This window comes from Brassica napus, chromosome C9 (assembly GCF_020379485.1).
Source record: "Brassica napus cultivar Da-Ae chromosome C9, Da-Ae, whole genome shotgun sequence".
NCBI classification, from domain to species: domain Eukaryota; kingdom Viridiplantae; phylum Streptophyta; class Magnoliopsida; order Brassicales; family Brassicaceae; genus Brassica; species Brassica napus.
The window spans coordinates 61054449-61082317 of record NC_063452.1 but is presented as its reverse complement, the minus strand read 5'-3'; the positions used below and the strand labels follow the sequence as shown (position 1 = coordinate 61082317).

Sequence of the window (27869 nt, the reverse complement as noted above, 5' to 3'; positions counted from 1 at the left end):
CGGAGGTCTTTTCCATTCTCTGCAAAATCATTAAAAAAAAGACTGCGATTTTTGTTTTAGGCAGATAAGAAAAATTGGACTTATGTAATTGTTTGTGAAATCAAAAACTAACATTCCCTGCTAAATATTGAAACCGAAGCAAAGCGGCGGAATCGAACACATGTTGCAACTGATGAATCGGATTCTTGATTAGAGAAGCTTAGACGATCCAAATTTGGATCGAGAAAGTGGAAACAGAGAGAAAGAGATTGAGATTTTGTTCGTGAGAGGTTACTTTATTTTAGGAAAAAGAAAATTAAATTTATTGTTTTTAAAATAATCTGTTTGTTCTAGTTAGAAAATTCAATGAAACCCACTTTCACTTAGTTGAGGGCTAGATTGGACAATTCAACAAGAGAAAGTGCTCTATAAGTCTAATGTGTCTTTATGGGTAATTGGAAACTTGGAATGTGTCTTCTAGTGTAATTTTTTCTATAGTATATCACAAGCAATTCTATATAATATTACATAAAAAACAACTGTAGAGAACTTGGTTTCCAAAGCAACAACCTTCACGTTGCTGATCATATTTACAACATTCCTCAAAGCCACAAGAAAAGAATCATCATCATCTTATTACCCATATAAAACACCAGGCTTATGTTCTTGTTTAAAATCCACTCACCAACAATCTAATCTCCTTAACTACGAATGTCTACTGTTTTGTCTGACAAAGCTCTAGTCCAAGTCATGTGGAGAATAAATCTGCGAAGGACCGTTCTCCACTTCATTAGTCTTAACTCCACTTCATCAGTCTTAAGTGCTCCAAACGTAGACATGAGAAGTGTGTAATCGGCTTAGAACCACCTTTTTCCCAAGTTTCTGTCTACCCTGTTAACCCTTCTAAATTTAAGTCCTTTAGAAGCAACTCCTTCTCATGTTTCGATTTGTTAGGATCCTTATAAACATTAAGAAGGGATGTATTATGTATACTGGCTACACCTTTGGTATTGCTACTAACGCTTTTAATCTATGCACAAAACACAACAACACCACATTTTTTTTTTTATGGTTTTGCTTTATACTTTATCATGGACTCTTTCTACTCATCAACTGAATCCATGGAGGCTACCACACTTTGAGATTTCTAGGCAGAACTCTTTGTTACCAATTTTGCTGCTTCGCGATTAATAAGGTCTCTCCCTATCTAACCATGGATTTGAACTTCCAAAATATAATGATTATTACGCTTGAGGTGGTTAAAGACACAAATATATTTAAATAAACAAAGTTTATGGTAAAACAAACTTAGAAATACTCCGGTTTATTCTGATTATTATAAGTGAGTTTTTATTCCAAAAAGCCACTGTTCACAGAATGCTATTTACAAATTTAGAAACAATTCTAAGAATTATATTGTCTCTGTTTCATAATATATGATATTTTGGATTAGACCACAAAAATAAAGAAAATTTCATTCTTCTATAAAACATTTTAAAAAATATAAGTTTAAAATCGTTCAATCGTCAATCTTTAGTCACCCCCCACCCCATCACCCCACATCCAAGTCACTTAGACCACCGAACCTGCTTGGTGAGGATCGAAAGTAGCGGTATTGGTCGTCGGAAGCTGATCTTGTTCATTCTCTTCACACTCGATCATTCTGTGAAAAAGCCTGAGATTTGACCTGAGAAATGTCTTCAGAACGCAAAGAATCACGCAAGTGGTATGCACTACGCCAATGGCAATGACAATGATGGTCTGCTTCGCGTTTATCATCAATCCATATCCCGCAAGAACAGAGTTATCGCAAATCTCGAAAACCTCTTCAAAATCATACAAGAAGTCAAGTGCAAGGAGAAAGAGTACGTAAGTTAGAGAAGCATGAATTATCCTCCCATCGGCTAGAGTATCGTTGAAGAAGGACCGCAGATGGTTGGCTCCATAGAAACACGCTATCGCTCCACCTCCCTTGATAATGTCATACAAGACCGATTTGAACCAAGGTTTGTCCCACACGTATCCGCAACACCATTCAAGAGCCTCTTTGATTCTCCATCGCCTGGGGAAGATAGGCAATATGAGGATCCCGGGGAATATAAGTTTTAAAGATATAAGTTTAAAATCGTTCAATCGATTATAAAAAATGCCGTAAAATCTTATTGGTTGAACAGTTTACAATCTCATGTAGGTTTTCAGAATACAAAAGATGGCACACATTGAGTGAACATAAAAGAGGTTCACAATCTTATGATCATTCATCTTCATCATGTACCCATCAAACATGTAATTATCACACACCTCAATAACGTCTTCAAAATCATAGAGAAAATCCATAACGATCAAAAAGAGGAAGAACGTGAAACTGAGGGAGGCGTGAACGAGTTGGAGGTCGTTGAAGATCTCCTAAAAGAGCCAAGATTGTTAAAACTGTAGTAGCACATCACGAGGGGAAGCTTTTGATCCTAACAACTCTTGATACAATGGATCATGTGGATCATTTTAGTGGATGAAATATGTAATTAGTTTAGTGGATATTTGAACTTATTGTATCTCAATTAGCTTCTTAGAGCACTTTCATTGAAAGATACTCAATTGATATCTAATCTATTAAAATAGAGTCCTATTTTTTATCTACCATTGAAAGTTGTCATTAACTTTTGGAACTTTTCTAGAGTGTTACAATAATATTACATACATGCTACGTAATGATTTAACCGAAATATTTTTAAATCAGACCAACACCGGGTTATAGAACAAAACCGCTGTTGTAAGTCTAAATTAAATTAATAATTAACCGTTGGTTGTGTAATATATTAAAATAAATATACAATACAAAACTCTTATCTATAGATTACATCTTACGTACATAAGCAAACCTGGTGTCTAGACTATCTTGCTGTCCAAGAAAAGTCTGTACGTAAGATGTAACATAACAAATTCTTCTGTGTTTGCTTCTGTTCAGATCATTAACTGCAACATAACAAATTCAAATTAATTAATATATTGTCTATCTTAATCTTACTAAACAGCCAAACATTTGATACACTTTTTCATGATATCTATCGTACATTTGTATCTGTAATATGGCATATGATCTGAAATCACTTTCTTATATTATAAAATTTCAGAAACCTGCAATTATGAACACAATATTGTCCTCCCATTATGAACACAATATTGTCAAGCATATAAGCTTTTATAATATGGAGATTAGAACCGTTTCACCATTATAGATTAGATAAGTTTTGTCTTTTGATTATCATACCTAAACGTAGAAATCATACACGTATATGTAGAGATATTAATATGTTCATTTATATATTAGCTTTTAAATAAATAGTTGTATATGTATATGTATATCTAATTATATCTATTTGAAAAACATAACTCGGTTACTATATTTTCCTTATTCTTTTGAAAACTGAATATATTTTTATATGATTTTCTTCCTTACCAACAAGCTCCCTTTTTTTTGATCAAACCAACAAGCTCCCTATTAATCAGCTTCCCATCTACATTCATTATATCTCATATCTTAACTTCAAAAAAAGAGAATTTCATAGGGAGCTAACAAGTCAATAGATTATGGAAATCGGAATATATCTTTCGATCCTCATTATACTTAACATTTAGTACCAAATCACTATAAATAATCTTCCGCCACCTAAACATTTCTCTACACCTCACAAAAAAAAAAGCAAAGAGAGACTGATATGGCTATGGTTACATCCAACGAAATCACTGGCTTGAACAATGTCAAGCCATTTGAACAATGTCAAACCGTTTGAACAATGTCAAGCCATTTAAAACTACTTGGAAGGTTGAAGTCAAAGTTCTTCATTCATGGACACAAAACTCAAATTATTCGGGTGGAGACTCTTTTGAGTTCATACTCGCAGATAAAATTGTATGTGTGTTTGATAAGTTCGTACAGATAAGTTTGTACTAACTACTAACCTTTGGTATATGAAATTCTCTTTTTTTTCTCTGTTTCTTCGAGATATCCATATATGACACAACAATCTCTCAAAGAGATTTGTATGAAGCTGGCCGAAACAGATTTAAAAAAGGTCAATTAGCTTAAGTATAAGAAATTTAAAATCTTTTCCGGTACAAACGGATAAAACGTGGAGTGTATAAATTATTTCTGTCACAGTTATCTATTTTCAAAGACTCCAAAGTATGACTTTCGGTCAAAACGTCTGACCGGCCATTGGTGATGGTCGAACCAGAAAAAATCATTTCTTCAAAGATGATAATGATGGTCGATCTAGAAGTATAGGTGAGAGATCTATCAACATGAGAAAAATATCGAATCTAATTGTTGGTAAAAATTTGTAATCATTTACAAAGAAGGTTTACAAACAAAAATTAAAGAGTCTAACCTTAAAGTACTCAGATCGATTGACTTTGGTGATAGAGTGAACAATTTGGTTTAGATTGAAATGATTTTTTTTTTATGTTTATCGAGAAGAACGATTTGCTCCAGAACCACCGAAAGAGAAGACAAAGAAAATAAAGTTTTTAAACTTTCGAGGTTACACGTTACAACTTACAAATAGTTGACCTTCCCGGAAAAAAATCTTTAATTTTATTTTGATCAAACTATAATGTTTTTAATTAATGGGTCAATTTCATAGACGAAAAGTATTGTTACTTTGCAAGTTAATGGGTCTTAACGCCTATCAATTATTTTTGATCCGGGCCATATTTGTTTAAATTTTGGGTTTTAGCAAACAAACATCCAATATATTATATAAATGTCAAAAACAAAACAATAGTATATTGTATCCACGTCTTATATTATAAACAAAATATATATAGAAAAAAATATAGTCCCAAAAATCATGATTTCTAAAGATTATATATTCTAATCTCAGTAACAATTTGGAAGATTTGTCAAAAATATCCGTCCACAGCGCGGGTTAGTATCTAGTTTTACTAATTAAAAAAAGAAACATTAGAAAAATCTGAGAAAAGAATAATATCTCAAAAGTAATGAAAGACTAAAATATAAGATTAATTTATGTTCTATTTATTTGATTTATTTTCGTTATAACATGATGGAGATTATAAGAGATTGCAAGTCTTTTGCCTTGTCTTTTTAATGCTCACATTTGTCAGTTAATTCAACTACTCATTCATGTATCTCATGACCATACAATATTTAGATACCAACTAAGTTTCATATATGTAGGGAAACATATAACATACATAATGATGTACTATGATTGTACTAGCACATAAAACTTGATAAAACTGCATATACTTTGAAAAACACACACTGGGTATGGATCATCTTATGAGTATGGGTAAAGTGAACAACAATAAGAACACATTCAATTTCAAGTATGGCAAGTGTTCAATGACTTGCATCGTGTTGTGAGGCTTCAAGCTTTTGTTCAAACTCAAAGAAAAGCATCCAAAGAGTTGTCCAGATAATTGAGTTTCTTAGAGAGAATTTGCTTAGAAAGTATACTTATCTCAACGGGTGAAATCCATTATGTTTACTAGTCTTTTATCTTCTGATCTGCTTCCTCTTTTTTACTTTTTTTAGCAACGTTCTACTTCCTCTTATATTGTCCAGTAAAGTAATATAAATTAAAGATCCTATGCGGCCATTCAACATATATCTTCTGATCAATTTTTCTTTCCTCCTATTTGTGATATTATATGATTCCGTAATTATTATAAACATCACACTATAACGTATAATATTACCACAAGCAAATCATACATGATCTACATATTTACGGCTTGGGTTTCTAAAGCCACAAGCTTTACGTTGCTGATCATATTTACAACTTTCCTCAAAGCCGCAAGAGAAGAATAATTATTATACTATCATCAAACACAAGCTTATGTTCTTGTTCTTGAAATTTAATCTCCTTGCTTAAGTTGGTTCACGTTGCCGAGTTTCCCAACTCGAGCTTAAAGCTCTAAGCCGTTGGAAATATTCACCTAATGCTAACAATCCTCTGGCCGCTTGTCTCGTGGTTAAGATCCGATGCATCTGTTGCAATGTCTCATGTCTCAGATGATCAGCCTACAAAAAAACACAGTTTAATAAAACAGTTCGTAGTCCTAATAATCTCTCATTAGTCATTACTGTTTTAATTCTTTCTTTATTTACCTGATCAACAAAGCTGACCAAAGCCTCCAGTCTCTCCATAGCAGAAGTTATTTGAGGAACATAACTTCCTTCACCGAGTTCCCCAGCTGCTACACTCTCTGCTAATGTATGTTGCAGTTTCTCCATACCTTGAGATACTGCATCTTCAGCTTGTTGACATGATTGCCTCAAGTTACATACATCCAACACTTGTTGATCCATCATAGGATCAAAATGCGGTACCAGAACCTAACCAGAACAACAAAAAAGGAAAATCTATATCCAAAACCATTGTAGAAAAAAGGCATTTAACTTGAGTTTTTTTCTGAGTACCTTGAGAAGCTCAGAGGGTCTAAACCCGCCTATCCACAAGAAAAACCGCTCTGCTGAAGTTTTCCACATTCCAGACATGATGTAGAAGACATCTAGTTTTGCAGCGGCTGACTTCATTAGGAAGAGTTGAAAGTAATGTTTCATGGCATTGTCAACTAGCAAACGAATCTCAACATCGCTGACTTGTCCGTTTAGAACAGTTCTTAGCTCGTGTATCTGCATGTTCTGTTCTTCCACCCAGTGTCCATACTCCATCTCAAATGCAACTATACCTAACATCAACAAAAAAAAAAAACAAATGAAATTTTGAAATGATTTGTCAAAAAAAAGGTGAAATGATTCAAACCTGAGCACATGTTATCTGAGAAACTAAGGGCATTAGTATCTACACGTTTACTCGCATAGAAACCCTGTAACATTATATTATCATACATCATTATATCCACAAGATACTTTAGGAAGAAAAATAAAGATAACAAAACCTGTTGTCTAGCACGATCAAGTTCTTGCTCTAAGCGAATTAGCTTCAACCGGCTTGTCTCTAGCTGCTGAACATAAGCCTGACAAGACAAGACTCCAAAACTCAGTTTTAACAAAACAAAAACATAAATACTTCATGAGTTGCTGCAATGGAACATAAAAGTATCATACTTTCTTGCGAAGACGACTTTTCTTAGCTGCCTCACGATTCTGTGCAAGCCGTCTCTGTGTCTGTGGATATAAAAAGATTATAAATTCACAAAGAGCACCAAAGAAGTTAAGATGAGCTATTATACAACTGACCTTATCAGGATGTCTAGATGTGGAAGCCTCTTGGTCAAACTTGTGAGGAGTTCCTTCTGTTCCATCCTCACTCTGAAAACAAAGGCAACCATTAGTTTCTGAATTAAAAAAAAATACGAGAGAACTTAAACAAATATGAAGTGTTACCAAGCTGTATGGTTTTTGGTTTGTGGGGATGATGATAGAGTTGGGAGTATAGAAGCCTCCTCCATTGTTCTTGAAGCTTTCTTCCCACATAGTACTTATTTGGTTGAGAGGGTCGAAGATTTCAAACCTTGTCGGTGGAACAAAATGTGACGAAGTTGTTGTATTCATGTTTCCTCAACTGGCAAAAAAACAATAGATACATACAAAACTTCATTAGTCAAAAAAAAAAAAACTCAAGAACAAAATCAAGAACTGCAACAAGGTTACATATAAAGAAATGACAATAAAAAAAAGAAAAAAAAGGAAGGATGTGGCTTTAAGTCATTTACCATCATCCAAATAGTCAACGCTATCTCTCCTACTTGTTACCACAAGCTCTACATCGGACTAATGCTATACACCAGAAAGACCCTGTTCTTACTAGTGTTGTTTAAAAAGGTATAATGAAGAAAAATTTCAATACCAAACTACAGTCAGTCATTGGATCTCACTGTAACTCTTTCTTTTAGCTACCTAACGGTGGACCATCTTCAACACCTCCCAATAAGGAAAATAAAAGAAGTTCCATTACTCTTCTCAGTGATTTGATTTAACATTTGTTTCTTGCACATAAAAGTCAAGATTAGATTAAAAGGTAGCTCGGAGAAGAAGAGAGATACACAAGCAAAAATATCACATAGATACGAAACAGTTAGAGTTTTGCAATAAACCCTAAGCAAAGGAGAAGAAAATCATTTAGAGTTTTAACGATCGAACCTTCTTTCTCGTCTTTTGCGTCAAAAGGGAAGGCGAACTTTTCCCGCGGAAACCATGAAATGAAACCAAAAGCAATGGAGCTTTTTCACTTTCAGCGACGAAACCTGACGGAAAAGCCCAGAAAAACAGCAGTTATGATCGGTCTGATAGAATCTCTTTCTCTAGTCTTGTCATCTCGAGGAGGAGGAAGAATCATATGCGAGAAGACGACAACTTAAAAAGAGAGAGACATTTAGACAGAAGTTTTAAAATTTTCGTCTCTTTATGTTTGGTTGGTTCTTCGGTGACTTTTGTCTTTACGCAATTAGCAAACAACCGAATATACTTACTACAATATTGAATATTTTTTTAACATGTTTAGGTTTAATATATATGTTTTATTCTATTTACTGTATAGTCTTCTCTTATTTTTGGACTTTATAAAACACCATCCAAACAAAAGTACCACTTATATTTAGACCAAAAGATAAGTGATTATATGTTCATAATCATTTATTTCGATCAATCATGTAATATTTGAAGGTTTTAGCTCTGCCAAGCAATGCTTGTGTAATGTAGTTTCTTTAGTATTTCTTTTAATTTTTTAAGGCATGATATTTTGTTTATGCTCACAGAAGGAAATTAATGGCTTGTAGCTCGAACAAAAACATTGATGTATTATTATTTAAAAAATTGCCACAACTTTTTTAAAAAAAATCACATATTCGTCTTGTTCGTATTTGATAATATACTGAAAAAGAAACGAACTTCATTTTGCGAAGGAATCAGCTGATAAAGAAATATTACAATATATATGATTTAGAAAAGATTGGCTCTTCAAGTCGCATAGGAGACATTTGTGTGACCCAACTTCTTCTGGCCACTTGCCTCTTTGCTTTTTTATTCTAATCACAATATGTGATTTGGTGCATAAGATTTCATGCGTTTTATAAATCATGTTCACGTATTCCATTGTTTGCCTGACATCATATGATTGATCATGTCCTCATACACCATGATGTGAGGTTTACTTTCCAATATGCTCTCCGAACACAAAACACCAGTAAACAAAAGTAATATAATATTTTATAAACTCGTGTGTTACAGACATTCGTACCAATAGTATACATGCCATGTGTTAAAGTGATACCATTCACGTGATAGTGGACGTATCCACTCGTTCCACTTAAGAGGTTTTATCCGTTGAATGATTGATTTGTGAATTTTCTTTTAACATACTGTCGACGTATTACATGATATTGTTATAATTTCAACAAAAAGAACGATATGTTAATATATCATATTCGAATACAATGAAAACAAAGAATTTCGAAGAAAGATGAATTAATGAGACATAACGCACAAACTCTTTAATTTGCTTGTGCGTTTGCCTATTTGTGGAATTATTCTCAAGTGCTCTTATGAAATATATATAGTGACACTTTAAAAACTTAGAGTTGCTAAGTGTTGCTAGCTACTGAGTATATTGTTGTTTATGTATTGAAGTTATATTCCTAAGAGTCTCATCGCCAGTTAGATTAAATAATCAACGTATAACGTATCTATTTTGCATTCTTACTAGAGTTTGGATCAGATGATATATCATGATAATAACATACAAATCAGAAGGAAAAATATTTTTTTTGTTGGAACCAAAGAAAGAACGCAAAGAAGAAAGTTGAGGATGTATTTGCGACATTCTCCTAAGACAAATGGGAACTATCATTATTTTAAGATTACCTTCCTTTTTCTTCTCTTTCCTTTTGGTTCCTTTGACTACATTTTCTTTATCTTCTATTACTTTTGTTTTCTTCCTTCTCATCCCCTATTGATTATCTTTAAAAAATAAAATGAAATATTTGTATCCAGAACTTTTACGGACGGGGCCGTCTTCTGCTCATCATCAGTTCTTTGTGTGTATAATGGCAGTTTTAGTTGAATTAAAAGATCAATTATCGGAAACCGTACTATTAGGATTGTCGTGGACTATAGAGTGTGGCCCTGGTGGATCCAGGGAAAAGGAGCTATTTCTCTCTATCAACTATTGGGCTTTTATCATAAACCCATCAATGATATCAGGCCCAATAAAGTACTGTGAATGGATTTCGGGTTTGAAATGATTTTAAATACTTCACAGCTTTTACACTTTTTTTTTGTTTGGCTAACGCGATCCACTAATGACTCATCAATTGTAATGACTAAAATAAGATCAGGATACGTATTGTTTGGCAAATATTCGGTTCACCTGCCACTGGTGTGCTATTTTCTAAGTTTCTAACTATTTTCACCCTTTTTTTCCTTTTGCGCACGAACCGGTTTTCCAATGTATCTCACAGTGTCCTGGTCTGGTATACTACTTCTGATCACATTAATGCTCTAGCTTTCACTTGCAAAAGCTTTTGATGCTAAAGTTCTCTGCTAAAGATGCGATAATTTCTTTTGTTTAAGAGTAAAACAAATTCTGCTCTTTTTTATTTACCACCATTCGCAATACTTTTCGGTAGGGCTGGGCAAAAAAACTCGTATCCGAAAAACCGAACCGAACCATATCCGAAAAGTAGTATCGAACCCGAACCGAAATTGATTAAATATCCAAATAGGTTCAGAATTTTGGTATTTAGAGAACCGAAACCGAACCCGATCCAAAATGAAGTATTTCGGGTACCCGATTATATCCGAAATTGATTTATATACCTATATATATATTAATTATTTTTAGATTTAATATATATTAAAAACATCAAAATATATAACATACTTTTAAGTTGTCCAAAATACTTATAAATATATACAAATAGTCAAAAGTACATGTCTAAAATAGCTAAAGTATACTCAAAACACCAACAATACTTAAAAATATCTAAGGATTCCCAATCCAAATATTCAAACCAAACCAATTTATATGTTAATTTTAGGTACTTTGACATATGCTATTCAAATTTATATGTAATATATTGTTTTGTTTATAGATTTTGAGAAATTTAAAGTATATAATGAATTTTAAAAAAAATTCAAAAAAAAATTAAAATAATTTAAATGGGTTATCCGAACCCGAACTGAATCCGCAAAGATCCGAACCGAACCCGAACCAAAATTTAGAAATACCCGATTGGGGCTAAAATATTTGAACCCGAAAATCCGAAACCCAAATAGATCTGAACCGAATGGATATCCGAACTCCCACCCCTAGTTTCCAGTCAAAAGCCATCATGAATCATAAAATGATAAACATATTACATAATTCTATATTTACTTTTTCAAAAAAAAAACATATTATATATTTGTAAAGTAAAAAGCCGTGGAGAAGACTGATTTCAAAATTCATCGAACTATAAAAAGAAGTTTTCTTTATTTACCTATTATTCTTCTAAACGGACGAATTTACATTATATATATTAAACTTATAATGGATTATCACAAGATTCGCTGTAGCACACTGGCTAAGTCTTCTCGAATGAGGTGAATATTCCGGGTTCGAATCCCGGCAGCGGAATATTTATTTTTGTAAATATTTTTTTAACTAACGTTAACGTTCTAGTTTCTATATGTATAGCTATATAAAACAGCAGTGAATAAGGCTGAACTTTTGTTTCTTTATTCTGAACAAATTACTCTTTTTTTCTTTTATATGCCCTTCCAATGTAATCTAACAATAGGTCTGTTCGTTTGGTGCCCGCAGATTCCTGCGGCTGAGTCTGCGGCTGCGCAGCTTGTTGTTCGTTTCGAAGACGCAGGACATTGCCGTATCCGTAACCGCAGAAAATAGATTTAGTTCTGTTCGTTTGGTTGCCGCAGACGCAATTTTCATTTATTTCATATTTTAAATTTATGAATTTTATGAATTTGGAAAATTGTATTTTAAATAAATAAAATGTAGTTTAAATTTGTAAATTGTATTTTAAATAAATAAAATGTAGATTTAAATTTGTAAAATTGTATTTTAAATAAATTTAACAACATTTTTTTATCATAAACAAAAGCTAAATAATACATCAAGTCTTAAATAAATAAAACAAATATTTCAAATATCACTCTTCCAAACTCGCCTTCTTGTGGTCTTAATGTATCCTCCGCAAACTTCAGAATAGCACTCAAAACATCATCAAGCTTCCTTTGGATCGTATCCAATGATCTTTGATACCTTGCAGCAATATCCCGCTTAGTCTTATCTTGACCAACAGTCTCGAGAAACATCGCAACAGATTCCTCAAGGTAGACATGAGGATACATGACAAAAGGCAGTTTCATACAAAGATCAGACCAAAAGCAAAAGTTCCATACTAGTTCTAAGTTCCATACTAGTCATAAGTTCCATAATAGTCCTGAGCTCCATACTAGTCTTAAGTTCCATAATAGTCCTAAGCTTCATAGTCACGTTTTATCTTGGTCCTAAGCTCAAGAAACATGATCTTAGCTTCATCTGTCTTCATTGTTATAAACGCCCTTCTGCTCCCTTCACTGTCTATAAGATGTTCCATTGCTGTTTCATATAATGGAGACCACTCTCTCACTCCAGGCAATGTGTACAGAATCTCTAACACATTCTCAACACTAGAAGCTTCTTGACGCTCCAACATCCGTTCGGCTATCCTATTCTTCACCATAAGAGCTTCAGTACGTTTGTCACAAGCTTCTACAACCATATCCTTCTCCTTACGCTTTCTTTTTCCTCTCGAACTTCCAGAATGAGTCTGAGTTTGGCGCTGGGTTTGTATCTGAGCTTGTGGCTAAGTTTCTGTCTCTGCTGCTGGCTGAGAATCGGCTTCATCACCATCATCTACACCCACTCTAGAATTCAAGCTTGCTTCTCCATGTTGAGCACTCCATCCTTCTGCTCCAGTTACTACTACAGCACAAAACTCCTCTTCAAACAGATCCATATTAAATTCCTCTTTCCATATGGATCTTCTAATCCCAGCACACTCCTATATAACAAAAAAAAAGAGTAAGTCAATGAGGAATCATGAAGCAATCATGAAGCAAATATAAGAAAAAAAAATACACAGAAGAGATAAAAGAAACAGACATTTTCGCGCTCACTCCACCAATCATCTGACATATCAACCCTTCCCATGCTGTCAAACCCAAGACCTATCTTATTCTTAATCAACTTCCTAAATTTGGTGTACTTCTTTCTACTTGTGTCGTACTTGTTCTTGAACACAGGCCAATCGGGATACACTTTCTTAAACCTCTCGTTTCCCTATTTTATTCATTGATGTCGTCCTATTTCCTTTTCTTCTCTCTTCCGCGTAGAGTTCGAAAAAATACCTAACTTCTTCAGGAGTCCAAGTCTAAATCATAGAAACAAATAAACTCAAGTTCTATACTGACCTAACGACAGTTCAGTTCCATACACTACTCAAGTTCTATACTGACCTAAAGCAAGAAAGTTCCATACATATAACAAGTAAGACAGTTCCACACGACAAGACAGTTCCATACATATAACAAACAAGACTAGTGTGAGAGAGCCTTACATCTTTTGTCATCTTAACAAGTGAGAGGAACAGCGGTAGAGAGTGAGCTTGAGATGAGAGAGCCTGCAAAAAAGACAGACAAGCTCAGATTGATTGGTGAACGTATAAACATTAATAGTCAGAACATCAAATACAATAAGCAAAGCCAAAGGCTGTGAAACGTATAAACATTAGATTGATTGGCTATAACAAGCAACAAACGCTAGCAAGCTACTACTTGCCGATCACAGACAAGCTAGCAAACGTATGGGTTTGTAACTAAGAGAGAAACCGAGTAGAGTCAATAACCAGAACACAGAAGATCTTATACAAACCCATCAGAGAAACCCATAACACAAACCTAAGAAAGAGACAATTGAGCTTAAGATGTACAATGCTTACAAGAGAGAGAGCTGGAGAGGCGTCATAGAAGAGAGAGAGCTGGAGAGTGCGAGCTTGAGAAGAGTACCTGCAAAAAAGACAGAGAGATGGAGAAAGAGTGTTAATCTCAAAGAGCTTGGTCCGAAAAAAAAAATAACAGACCTTTAGAACCAGAGCATCAGACTCAAACCAGATCACTCAAGTTTTATTCCTCAAGTGAAGTAACTCAGGAAACAAACCTTACTAAAGAGATTCTGAGCTTGAGAGGGTTTGAACTTGAGAGAGCCTGAGCTTGGAGAGGGTTTGAACTTGAGAGAGCCTGCGACCTGCAAAAAAAATAACAGACCTTTAGAAGCTGGCAAATGACAGTACATGTTTTGTGACTTAAAACCACTTGGAAAGAGAGCTCAAATGCTCAAATATACATGCAAGGACGTATTGGTGATGTAATTCATCTAATTAATCACAGACTCACTGATGAGAGTAAAACAAATGCATCACAAATATACACAGAACGTCATAACAATACGTAAGAGATTAAAAAGAAGAAGAAGGCAATTTTTGGCAATCTATACGATCAACTAGTGTAGTCACAGAACATAACTAATAAATCAAAGACATCATACCTTGAGAGAGTGAGCTTGAGAAGGTCTCGAGAGAGTGACTTGAGAGGAGCAACGGCTTTACACAAACCTAAGCATCAAAAACCTAATGCTATCATCACTTCATCAACCCAAAAACCCATAAGACTCAAATCAATATGTGGTATCAGAGACAGTTACCTCGGAAAAGAGAGAGTTCGAGAGAGAGAGATCGTGAGAGAGAGCTCGGAGAAGAGAGAGCTCGTGAGAGAGAGCTCGGAGAAGAGAGAGCTCGTGAGAGAGAGCTCGTGAGAGAGAGCTCAGCTTTACACAAACCTAAGCATAAACAAGACATGATGGGTTAGTGTCAGAGATCAAGAGAGAGCTTGAGATGGGTTTGTTCAATAACAGAGCAAAGAAAAAATCTGAAACTTTCAAGTCAAATACTAGTCCAAATCTTAACGAATTGATCCAAAGTTTTCAAAAGGATGAAATAATTACCTCAAAGAGAGAGAGAGAGCTCGAGGTCGGAGATTGAGAGACCGAGAGAACTCGGAGATGGGTTAGTGTCAGAGATCAAGAGATAGCTTGAGATGGGTTTGTGTGATGGATACAGAGCTCGAATCCTCGCATTGCACCATCACTTCATCTCACACTTGCAGATGGAGAGAGAGCTTGAGATGGAGAGAGGACTTGAGATGGATAGAGGGCTCGTGATGGAGAGAGGGCTCGAGATTGAGAGAGATCGAGAGAGAGATCGAGAGATGGAGAAAGAGATTGAGAGAGATGGGAGAGAGTTGCGTCGATGGGAGAAGACCTGCGGCTGCGTCAATTAGATTTAGGTTTTTTCGTAAATAATTAATTAGGTTAAGGATATAATTGTAAATATGTTAAATAGACGCACAATTTACGTCGCGACCGCGAGATTTTACGGCGTCAAACGCAGGTCTCGGCGTCAGACGCAGCGGTTAGACGCATGTCTCGGCGTCAATCAAACGAACAAAATTTTTAAAAATAGTCGCCGCAGCCGCAAGTACCTGCGGCAACCAAACGAACAGCCTTAATGTACTGATCTGGTACTATAGACCTTCTGATCACAGTGATCTAGCTTTCACTTGCAAAAAGGTTTGATGGTAAATACTATTATTACACTTACTGACTCACATCGATCGGTGCACATGGTATCAAGAAACCGACCGTCGCCAACCTTTTCCAGAAACTACCAAAAGCCAATAGAAATCAATTACGATAAGAATAACAAATAATCAAACATTTTCCCTTGGAATCTTACAATATTAAAAGCAAAATAAGCTCAAAGGAGAGCTATGACACGTAAGCTTAAAAAATCATCCAATTAGGGATAAGCTATTTTACACATTGTTTATTCAATTCTGAGTTTCTTCTATGGCTTTAAACTACTTAGCTCTGGCCCAAAAAAGAGCCCACTTCAATAGCCCTAACTTCTGAAACGATGATAGCTTCTATCGCCTTCCCCTCAGACACTTCGTCTTCTCCGCTTCGAGTTCTTGCGACCTCCGTTACCGCAATCTCACTTCTTATCAATCAATAGTTTTGTTAACTTCACTCTTTATGATTTCGTTTCGCATCCCTCCCTTTCTCATTCTTTATATACTACTGTTTTTTCTTTCTTTTGCTACAAACCAAAACACTCAAATCTCCTCAAATCGATCTCAAGCTCTAGCATGGCCAATGATCAGGAAGTTATGTTCTTCAGAGCTATATCACTAGGTCCCCACGAAACCCAGATATGCTACCGTCTAATCCATTTCTGGGAGCTCCGAAACCCACTGAAAAAAAAACATTTATTGGTCTGGAAATTCTCCTCATCGACGAACAGGTTCGTGAATCCTCCAAAATTTAGTTTCCTATATTTTCCACTGATTTTATATATCGTTAAACATGGTCGTGTTTCCACTGATTTAATATATTGTTAAACATGGTTGTCTTATATATTTTCCTTCTGTGTTATGTTAATTTTTACATCTTCTTCAAGGAACTGTTATTCAAGGATTCATTCCATCAGGATGTGTTAAAAAATATTTGCCTGACATGAAACAAGGATCAGTTTACAGTCTCTTGACCTTCTACGGATCCAAAAACAAAACGGTGCACCGGGTTGCTTATTATAGCGTAACCGTTTCTTTCTCATAGAACTCTATCATGTCGGTTCTTAATGACAGTCCCGTCCCCTTTGACGAAGACCGTTTACGCTTCCATTCATATGAGGATTTTGAAGCTAAATGTGATCTCAAATGTGACCTCTACGGTGAGATCTCTAAATTTTCAATACATCTCTGAGTTCCATGGTTTTATGATTGGGTGCAGTTTTTAGCTTTTCTTCCTGCTTATATAATTAAATCTCTATTCTTTTTAAAGTAGAGTGAAGTAATTTGTTCAAGTTTTTAAAGAGTTTTGGTTTGTCTTAATATTATTTATAATCATTCTCTGAAGTAACTCTTGGAAGAGAAACCTGTCGATGAATGAAGTATGGTTTGTATTGTTAACTAGCACAACTTATTAACCTTCACCCTTTGATTTTGTCGAGCATCAAAGCGTAGCTTAGCATAAATAGGATTTCTGTTTCAATTTCATGTGATGATAAAAACTTAGACATTTTATTTTGGAGCCATCTAACTTATACTCTTTGTGAACAATGTAATAGATGTTGTTGGACACATGAAGCTGGTCAATGGACATGAGAGCGTCCCATCCTTAACGAAGCGGAGATAGCAACTATGCGGCATCTTTTGGTTCATGTGCAATCGCATGAGTATGTGTTTTCTTATTTCTTAGACACCACTTCTTTGAGCTTCTCTTAACCCGTCAATATCAATATTTTGCAGCGGACCTGTTTTGATCAATTGAGCAGATAATGTTTCCAAATTTTCACGAATTCTGGTGAGAGAGTATTGTTCTGGATATATTGATATGCAATTGATTTGGTATGATCCTTGAAAAACCTTGCCATTCTATGTCTTAAATCTAAGTTGTTATATAGAACTGAGTTATATCTTATACCTTTTTAATGTAGGGATTTGGGTTGTCATGTATAGCTAGACCACGCCAATGTGATGGTCAAACATACGAGTTTGTGTTCACACATGACCTAGCTATCGTACGTTTGATGCGAGTACTGAACTTTTTTAAGATGGAAAGGGCATTGGCACCGTTCACACCAACTCATTGAGACAAAGATGAGTGGCATCCACTGCAAGGCGCTTGGCGTTTTATTCAAGCACGCACTCTTTGGATCATCTTCTTGACATAATGACATTGGAGTTGAACACAATCTTTCTCAAGTTTAACATGCTTCCCTCCTTGAAAACAAGTGAGTCTCTATAGGCTGATTTTTGGTGGCTCATAGTGGAAGCAACAACACGGAGTACGATTCATATCTCCAAGACCAGTATAGATATTAGTCAGTGGTGTTGGTTGAGATATGGTTTTACTCAGAATGCAGTGAGTGTGATGGAACTTGGGAAAGAAGCACGTGGCTCAATTTATCAAACACTGTGACATTGTGGTCATCTGCTTCTCCTCAGTTCCGACAGACCTCAACAACCTCAGAGGATGGTGAAGGTTTTGTGTTTCTGCTGAAGCTCGAACTCAGTTACAAGCGATGCTTGAAAGGGGCTGAAACCAGTCTTTTTGGCAGTATATATACAGAGGGGTATCGACATCTGGAGAGTGGTGAACCGAGGCGGGAGATTGGGAATATGATGAAGTCTGGAGAATGTTGTTCAACTGATGCACTGAGATTTGAGAGGCTTGGTGGATGTAAGATAAAGCTTGGTGAATGTAAAACAAGATTCTAATGATTTTAATACACTTATGCATTATTTTTACAACAATCATATATCGTTTATTGTATGTGCTTTCTAGGATCATATATGTGTTGGCTAATTAATACAGTTTATGGCTTATCTTAATAAGAAAAAAAAAACAGTATGAATCTATTATCATTATACTGCAATATGTAATGCTTAGAGATATTAGTTTAATTTTATTTTTCTTTTAGCCTTATTAGCAATTAATATCCTATAACTACAAAATACTACGAACATTAAACTTTTCTATTTTATTGTAATTTACAATTATTACCCTAAACAAAATTAGTAATGGAACTTTATTAGATCAAATGTTCATTTATATTTTACACTTTCAAGGTTCGTTTCTTAAAAGAAAACCTTCGATGAACCTGAGGATTCTAATAGCATCTTATATTATCACTTATCTTCTAAGTGTTATAGTTATGTGGTTAGGAAGATTACAATAACTAGCTAGCTAACAAAACCTTCATAAAACTAATATATACTGTTTAGAATAAGATGCTTTAAATACATTTCTTCATTTTTTTTTACCAAAAGAAAAGTCAATCTTCTAGAAATATCAAAACTATTAATATAATTGGCTTTTATATATCAAAAATGAGAAAACATAATTTTGATTGACAGAATTTAAATACAAAACATTCACAGATTTTCAATTTTTAAATGATTTAAATAAAATATTATCTGCACGGAAAATATATATAATTTTATATTTCTATAAAAAAAATTTACATAAAACGAATTCCTGTATCCACAACTATATATTTTGATTACTGTTCTCATAAATTTTAATTTCTATTTTGATCGTAAAGACTAAAATGTAAGTCTGCAACTGTAAAAGATTTAAAATAAGAGAAATTCTATAAAAGTATCTTAAGTAAACTTTGTTACATTTTTAATACTCGAATTATTTTCAACCAAGTTTAATACTTCAATTAATTATTTTGTTCATTTTAATACACTAACTTTAAAATTATGTCCACTTTAATATTCAAGATATGCTCATTTTAAAGAAAATTATTAAAAAGTCTCAAACAAAACTAAAAAAAAAAACTCTACAAAATTCAAAACCAAATCTTAAAATTTGTAATTTTATGTTAATTTATAGGAAAATAAACTAAATTGAGGATAATCTTATACTTTTTTAATTTTAGTTAATATCAACTTTAATGTGTATACTGAAACTTAAAAAATGAATATTATTCATTTATTTTCCAATCAAAATATTTTTTTTCTAATTTTTCTTAAATTTATCCAAATTTAGTTGATTTTATTGCTAAAATTCAAAATAGAATTTTTTTAATATTTGGTTTGAATTTAGAAAATTTTATAAATTTCATTTGAAACTTATTAATATTTTTTATTCAAGTAACATAGTTTGAATATTAAAATGAGCACAATATTAAAAATTAATGAATATATATATGAACCAAAAAAAATATTTGAAGTATTAAACTAATAGTACAAAAATAATTAAACCAATTAATGAAATTTAGTTGAAGTATTTTGTAGAATTTTCCCTTAAAATAATCTTTATGTAAATTATTTACCACAAAATAATTGACTAAGTTTTTTTTTGTCTCTAAGAACAAAAAACAACACAAAACCTTTTTTTAGCAACAACATAACACAATATCTAAAGATACAAATACGTGAAGATCACTAAGAAAATCAAAATATGACTCTTAATTTATTACTTTTAAACATAATTTTCTTAAGCATATTATATATGTACCTATTTAATTTGATCAACCAAATCCGCGCGTAGCGCGGTAAAATAACCTAGTAAATATAAATAAAATAATGGGATGATCCTTATCCGAAACCGCACGTTAAAGCAAATATAAATAGCTCTTACGTGTTGAATGTATGTTTCATCATAAAGATTGGAAGATAACCAATAGAGAGAGACTGATACAATGGCTGACATAGCACTACTAGTGGTGGAGGAATACGAGCGGAGGCTGAAGCTAACGTCGGAGAAAGCATCAAACTCGGCGGAGATCGGTGGGTGGGATGATTTTCCGGCGAGGATGAAGATGTTTGGGAGTGATCAGGAAAAGAAGATGGAGAGTTTGAAGAGGAAATCTGAAGCCAAATCTCAGTTTGCTCTTGCCGTCTCTAACGGCTTCTTTTCTGCTTAACGATATATATACTTATATATACATGTTTCTTTTCTTCTACAAACTCGTTGGCTATGTGTGTAACCGACTTGTAAATTAATACAGTTGTCTGATGTCCAATGTTTAGAGGAGAAATGCTACTTTCAGAATCTTGTGGGGATAATTACAAAACAGAGAAGTTTTTATTCTTTAGAATATCAAGAGTATTAAGAGATCGACGACGTCATAATCATAAGTCCGTTCAACATATATGTCAATTTTTCATCTTTGACAACGAAAGACAACTACGCCAGTGGCGGAGACATTTAATCAATTATATAGTTATAACAAAAATTTAAAAAGAACCATCCGAGAGAATTGCCCTTATAACAATGACATATATGTTGTATTTAAAAAAAAAAATACTCTAACAACATATATTTATTGTAATTTGGACTTAGTGCGTCTTTAAGCTGGCTTGCAAGGGAACTTCTACTTCCTTGAACAGGTTTAAGTTTCTCAATACATTGCCTCAAAGAGTTTACTTCCTCTTCCAATTCTTTCGCCAGTGATTGTCTCACCGGGTTGTCTTTAGCTGGAGAGGCGTAAAACATATGAATTCACTGAAGCACATGTGATGAGTATTAAACAGATTGTTACCAGTAGAGCAGGCTTCTTCAACATCATGATCCGTTTAACAGCAGACTTGCATTTCTTCATCTCAGACTCTTGAATTGAGTTTTCAGCAACAACCAACTGATATGCTGATGACTCTAATGATATTTAACTGATATATCAATAAAAGGAGAAAAAAAGAAACCTCCGTTGTCTAGTGTCTTTTTTTTCAATTTCAGATTTTCATTTTGTTTGACCTAATAAAAAATGTTGGACATTGAAAAATATTAAAATTTGTTTTTATTAATAGAAAAAGAACATAATAATAATACATGGTATTCAACAACACTGCTCCAGGTGTAAGACTAATCCCTCACTGTCTTCTTCACTCGCTGTTGTCATCATCTTCCTCACTGTCTTCCAACTTGACATGGTTCATGTTCCTCTCTAGAGGAGGGAGACCATCATCTTCCTCTTCCTCCTCCTCCTCCTCATCTTCTTCTTCACTGTCTTCCGAAATGACATGGTTCATGTTCCTCTCTAGAGGAGGGAGACCATCATCATCATCCTCAGATTCATCACCTTCTTTTCTTACATCTACAAACAAAAGCAAGAACTCATTCATGATGAAATTCATCATATGATGGTATGTAATAGTGACAGAGAAGAGAAATAAAGAAACATGTGACTAACGTTCTTTGAGGGGAGCTGGTTGTTTTGAGATCTGAGTTTGCTGAGTAAGCCAAGAATTTTGCACTGAGATGATCTCAGCACTGTTCTCGCATTTCGAGTACTCCTTCAGAATATCCCTGCATAGTCCAAATGTTACTACCCGGGCAAAAAGAGGGAAAAAAGAAGTATGTGTTGCTAGTTTCCGTTTGTTACTTGTTAAGAGACAAAAAGGCATGACCCCATTTGAATTTCCCTAGCAAAAGATTTGCAGTCTCCTCCTCTCCACTGGTTAATAACATACAGGATGCAAGACATACTCAGAAAAACCAATATAATATATTGACCACAATCCATGAGATGAGTTTTTTTGACTTACCACAGAATTAAAGCTGCAGATAAAGCCTCCACACAAGAAAGCTCACAAGGCCTTCCATAATTCACGGGGTTAGCTGCTACTAACCATGGTACTGCAACCATGACGCAAAACGATTTTTAATTTACAGATTTAGCTAAAAAATCCTGATATATTTTCAGCAGAACTGATTGCAACTTCTTACAGAGACGAGGAGCGGTGCAACGCAGCTTAGCAAAGGGGACATCGGTTAAGCGTGCCCAAGAACAATCAACTACAGCTAATCCTCTACTTTTGATCAAACTATAGTCTTCCTTGGAAACACATTGTCTACCTACTGGACTGTCAAAACACATAAAACACAGATTATGTTTTTTTTTTTTAAAACATAGGATTAAGAATGGGTCCTCTACATTTAGTACTGTCAAAGATACCTTAAAACAACACCTCCAAAGCCAGTGTTAACCCGTAATTCCTACAAAACCAATGAAGCAGGGAATTAAAATATTAAGAAAAGAAAGAAGACAGATACATGTTTCATCGATCATCAGTTCCATGATATAATTACTTTTAACAAGTTGAATCTAGCAAGCTTACGACCAGTGCACCTCTTTGCATCACACTGACCAAAGTCCTAACAAAAGACAACAATAGTTACATCTGAAACAACTCGAATTGAATTTGGATTAAACTTTTTCTTCTTAAAAAACCAAAGGAAAACATGCATACCCACATTGCCAATTGAACATTTGGAACTGGTGCTTCATCCTCAGATCCTACAGGAATAAAAAAAAATCACAAAAATAAAGAACACTAACAACGATACTCCACCGTTTCTTTCAGTACCTGGATCATGAGGAAGCGACTCATCTTCCCTACAAGATCAACGAAAACAGTAATCAGCCGACCAGAGAATAAACCACGACGCTAAAGGAAGAAGCTTTATAATACCTTCCGAGATTCTCAGTCCTACTCGTTTGGCCTGGATTCGAATTGCCACCTCTCGATCGCCTATGCTTACCGTAACCCATATCTTCCAGCGATTTTTTCCGACAAAAGTGCAGGGTTTTGAATCGGCTTTTGTAAGATTTATATGGTTGATTAGGGCTTCTAAAAGACAGTAAACCAAACCAAACCAAGTATACCGGAACCAATGTTCGAAATCAAACCGGACGAACGATTGCTCAGGGAAAATCAACGTTAACCGTATTCATTAAACCTAAACCGGATGATGATTGAGACCACGTGTAGGGTCGGGGTAATCACGTCATTTCGCTAACAGCTTTCTTCCCGAGTTGCTGTCTAACCGTAATTACGTTGAAACCAAACCGGACAAATGATTGAGTACACGTGTAAAGTACACATAGCCAGGGGTAATTATGTCATTTCATAACTACGCTTTCTTCCCGTTAAGCTTCTCCTCTCTCTCTTTCACAGTCAGTCACAGCTCCCGACCAACAAATATCTCTGTGTATGCATCGTTTGAACTAAAAAAAAAAAATCCAATTCTAAAGCCATTGGTTAGCTCTTGTGTAACGGCTCTTGCTAAGGTCTTTTGCAATCTCAAAGCTTGGCTCTTGTTTCAGCAAAAAAACCTAAATGTCGTCACGATCTGCTTTTTTACTCTTCTTCATACTCTCTCTAGCCTCGGAGAAGAGCTTAGCCTCCGTCTTCTCCTCAAGGCTGATCCACCGCTTCTCCAACGAAGGCAGAGCGTCGATTAAGTCTCCGGCGACGTCCTTTCCATCGAAGCGGAGCTTCGAGTACTACCGGTTGCTCGCGAGCATCGATTTGAGAAGACAGAGGATGAATCTCGGCGCCAAGTCTCAATCCCTTGTTCCATCTGAAGGAAGCAAAACGATTTCTTCCGGAAACGACTTTGGATGGTAAATTATTAAAAAAAAAAAAGTTATCTTTCTTTATTTACAATGTTTCTAACGTTTGTGTTTTCTGACTCAGGCTGCATTACACGTGGATCGACATTGGGACACCGAGCGTGTCCTTTCTTGTGGCGTTAGATTCCGGAAGTGACCTTCTTTGGATTCCTTGCAACTGTGTGCAGTGCGCTCCTTTATCTTCCACTTACTACACCAGCCTGGTACGTACGTTGATGTAATGATAAGAGTATGATGCTTAGGTGTACAGAGTTAGTTAGTTAGTTAGTGCGCTTATTTTTCCAAGTTGATTGATTGGCAGATGCTTCTTCTTCTTCTTCTTCCTCGCCACATATATTCTTCTGCAGGCTACTAAAGATCTTAACGAGTACAATCCCTCAGCTTCAACCACCAGCAAGGTGTTCCCCTGCAGCCATAACCTCTGCGAGTCAGCTCCAAGCTGTGAGAGTCCGAAGGAGCAATGTCCTTATACCGTTACCTACGCTAGCTACAACACCACCAGCTCTGGGTTGCTCGTTGAAGACGTCTTGCATCTTGCGTATAGCGCCAACGCTTCGTCTTCTGTCAAGGCTCGAGTTGTTGTAGGGTGAGGCTTTTTTTTTTTTTTTTACTTTTTTGAGTATTCTATGTTTGTGGTTTTGAATGTGTGTGTTTTTTGATGTTGTAGATGTGGTAAGAAGCAGAGTGGTGAGTTCTTGGAGGGGATTGCTCCAGATGGTGTGATGGGTTTAGGACCTGGAGAGATCTCGGTTCCTAGTTTTCTTGCCAAAGCGGGACTCATGCGGAACTCTTTCTCCATGTGCTTTGATGAGGAGGACTCGGGGAGGATTTACTTTGGTGATATGGGACCGTCCACGCAGCAGTCAACACGTTTCCTTCCGTACAACAATGACTTGTAATGACCAAATGGAATCTTTCTATGCTTTAAGACAGCTTTTTACTTAAATAGTAAATTAGTAATGTTGATTTTGGTTTTACAGTGTGGCTTACTTTGTGGGTGTGGAGGCTTGTTGTGTTGGCAATTCGTGTCTAAAGCAGACGAATTTCACAACACTTATTGACAGTGGACAGTCATTTACTTTTCTGCCGGAAGTAATATACAGAGAAGTTGCAGTTGAGATTGATAGTCATATAAACGCTACTGTTAAGAAGTTTGAAGGTGCCCCTTGGGAGTACTGCTATGAAACTAGGTACACAACATATAGAAAGAGTCTTAAGTACTCGGTTTTATGTTGTTGATTCTCTTTTTGTGTGATGGATTAGTTTTGAGCCAAAGGTACCAGCGATCAAACTCAAGTTCTCGTCCAATAACACGTTTGTGATTCACAAACCTTTGTTTGTACTCCAGCGAAGTGAGGTTAGATAATTTTCACATAAGTTCGCCTCATGCTTGAAACTACTAGACTTGAGTTGAAACCTTTTTTTTCTTTCAGGGGCTTGTTCAGTTTTGTTTGCCTATCAGTGCTAGTGAAGAAGGCACTGGAGGAGTCATAGGACGTAGGTTACATAAACTTATTCACTTTTTCTCACACACATCCTCAGACCAATGTATCCCTGGAAAAAGACTTTCATCTTTCTACTATTTTTTTCTGTAGAGAACTACATGGCAGGGTATCGAATAGTTTTCAACAGAGAGAACATGAAGCTTGGCTGGTCAGCTTCCAAATGTAAGATTTGGATTTTAAACAGAACATTACTACTGATTAAGACTTCTACAGGATCCAAAGAATATCGTGTCTTTTGGCAGGTCAAGAGGATAAGATAGCGCCACCTCAGGAGGCTTCACCAGGAAGCACTTCATCACCAATTCCATTGCCAACAGAGGAGCAGCAAAGCAGAACCCATGCGGTTTCACCAGCAATTGCAGGTAAAACTCCTTCCAAAACATCATCAGCATCATGCTGTTTCTCTTCCTTGAGATTGTTAAGCTCTCTTCTTCTTGTACTTCTACTAGTTGTCTCTTATATGTAGAGATAATATTTGTCTGATTAAAAACATAACTATTTTGCCTTTGCATATATATAATATAAGAAGAGTTCATTTTAAAGTCTTACATGTTATCTCCATCTACTTTGTGTGATCTCTGTGTTTCTTGTATTGTTTTTCAATTGCTCCTACAAAACCAGGAGATGTATTAAATGGGAATGCAATACAATTATAAAAATCAACAATCTCTGAGGCATTTTCACAAACACTTTCTATGCATCTAGGAGGTGTATAGAGAGAAATCACCAAAATGAAATCCCTTTCTCTATATTCGTTAGAGTCATACATAGGATCACCTTTGAGTAAGAAGAAGCGCTGAATAAGTTGTCGTATAAGAGCGATGAGGATTTCCAAATGAAATAAGCTCAGAGAGCCATCGCTGCTTAAACCCTATAAAACCCCCCAACCAGATCGAGAGAGATTGATCGACAGCTGATGACAGTTATAATCCTTTTCCCTCACGGTATGGTTTGTTGGTTTTCTTGGCTAAATTAAATTGCGGTTTGGTTTAACATATACACCACTCTTTAGTCTTTTTAACATAACAACTAGCATCAATCATCTATTCATCTTCCATTTATTTAATTCAATTTGTGTAAAACAAAAAGAATGTTTATATTTTGAAATCTGAAAACAAAAATGGTATTAGAATGACATTTTCCCATTTTACAAATACTAGTCCATTTTCCGCGCTACGCGCGGATTATGTGCGTTTAAATTTATTTTCAATTTTATTACTATGTAAATAATTTTGTTCTATTTTCTGTATTTAATTTTATTATTTGATAGTTTAGTAATAATTTTAGTGTCACTTCTACTAATGTATTTATCATTTGTATCATACACTTAAAAATTAAGAACAATTTTCTTTTCTACAATTTAAAATTATGATAAATTATGTGAATTAAAAAAAAATTGTTTTGTTTTGGAGTTTATAATTTATTTTACTTAATGTATTTTATTTATTATTCCCTCCGTTTCATATTGTAAATAATTTTAGGGAAATATTTTTGTTTTAAAATGTAAGTAGTTTTCGTATTTTTAGGTAACTTTTACATTAATTGAATATAGTGTAATCAATCAAATTAAATAGACTTATTTTTGATTGGTTAAATTATATCTAACCTATTTTATTATACAATATTTTTTAAAACATAATAATTTTCTTAATCTTTGTGCTTTTAGGCAAAAGCACTTAAATTATAAAACGGAGGGAGTATATTATAACAAATTTTCGCATTGAGTATCAACAAAGATTTATAAATTGGTTTTTCAACTTAGTATCTAATGGTTATATTAGTATATGTCTTTATTAATGTTTTATTAAATATCCTTAATATTCTGCATATTGAAATTATTTTGTTTTTGCTAATCAACTGTAATTATCTTTCAGAGCTGTTTATATTTTTTTGTTCATTGGTAACAAAAAATTATATGAGCATATATTTTCTAAATTATTTTATAATTATTTTATTGCTTTTTTAAATGTAAACTCGAATAAATGTATAAAATCGAATTCTATTTACCTTTAAAGTTATAAGACATTGGATTCAAATCTAAATAAGCAAAACAAACATATGTCGTTCCAGTTAAAATCATTGAGGTTATAGATTTTTCAGTTTGGCTAGGCACAAAACCTAATCATTCCCACAATATCCTATAATTTGTGTCAGTTTAAGTTATTATATATTTCTTTTTTTTTGGTAAGAAGTTATTATATACTTCTTTGTGAGCACATATGTACTTTAAAACTTACTAACTTACCGATGTCCAAAACTTTTAATAATATAACATGTTAAATAAGTTGTAGATAATAAGCCGCTGGATTTCTAATACCAAATCAAAATTACTATTTTTTCATTTAAAGCATTGAAATTTTGCAC

At 34.5% G+C, this 27869-nt stretch overlaps 3 protein-coding genes and 1 long non-coding RNA gene across 12 annotated transcripts; 2 read left to right on the top strand and 2 right to left on the bottom strand.

Moving 5' to 3' along the window:
* Positions 1-5656: 5656 nt before the first annotated feature.
* LOC106426689 (transcription factor TGA4-like) lies at positions 5657-8386 on the bottom strand. 7 transcript variants are annotated; one of them, XM_013867417.3, is made up of 10 exons: positions 8114-8386; positions 7687-7750; positions 7358-7535; positions 7211-7282; positions 7079-7138; positions 6910-6987; positions 6774-6837; positions 6428-6699; positions 6116-6343; positions 5657-6028 (listed from the first exon to the last, which is right to left on the bottom strand). In XM_013867417.3, the coding sequence occupies exons 3-10, from the start codon at positions 7523-7525 to the stop codon at positions 5876-5878; spliced, it is 1095 nt and encodes a 364-aa protein (XP_013722871.1). In that variant the 5' UTR covers positions 7526-7535; positions 7687-7750; positions 8114-8386; the 3' UTR covers positions 5657-5875. The 7 variants fall into 7 exon arrangements, with proteins under 7 accessions (XP_013722871.1, XP_013722874.1, XP_048625356.1 ...); XM_013867420.3 differs by lacking the exon at positions 7687-7750 and having other exon boundaries at positions 8114-8372; XM_048769399.1 differs by having other exon boundaries at positions 6774-6987; positions 7079-7282; positions 8114-8384.
* Positions 8387-14704: 6318 nt separating this feature from the next.
* On the top strand, positions 14705-20636 carry LOC106426729. Of its 3 annotated transcripts, none has more exons than XR_007329108.1 (4): positions 14705-16800; positions 17197-17304; positions 17378-17476; positions 17566-20636. It is a non-coding gene; the product is annotated as an uncharacterized LOC106426729 (long non-coding RNA). The 3 variants fall into 3 exon arrangements; XR_007329107.1 differs by having other exon boundaries at positions 14715-16371; positions 16528-16800; positions 17378-20636; XR_007329106.1 differs by having other exon boundaries at positions 14709-16800; positions 17378-20636.
* A 730-nt stretch (positions 20637-21366) lies between these two features.
* On the bottom strand, positions 21367-23198 carry LOC106426714 (18S rRNA aminocarboxypropyltransferase). The gene is made up of 10 exons (XM_013867451.3): positions 23057-23198; positions 22952-22980; positions 22835-22881; positions 22674-22739; positions 22540-22580; positions 22311-22447; positions 22130-22220; positions 21967-22038; positions 21775-21890; positions 21367-21678 (listed from the first exon to the last, which is right to left on the bottom strand). Exons 1-10 carry the CDS (start codon positions 23134-23136, stop codon positions 21467-21469), a joined length of 891 nt encoding a protein of 296 aa, XP_013722905.1. The 5' UTR covers positions 23137-23198; the 3' UTR covers positions 21367-21466.
* A 338-nt stretch (positions 23199-23536) lies between these two features.
* Positions 23537-26047, top strand: LOC106426698 (aspartic proteinase-like protein 1). Its single transcript, XM_013867434.3, has 9 exons — positions 23537-23991; positions 24065-24203; positions 24348-24586; positions 24668-24895; positions 24981-25190; positions 25264-25357; positions 25434-25497; positions 25596-25667; positions 25748-26047. The coding sequence occupies exons 1-9, from the start codon at positions 23705-23707 to the stop codon at positions 25969-25971; spliced, it is 1557 nt and encodes a 518-aa protein (XP_013722888.1). The 5' UTR covers positions 23537-23704; the 3' UTR covers positions 25972-26047.
* Positions 26048-27869: the final 1822 nt, after the last annotated feature.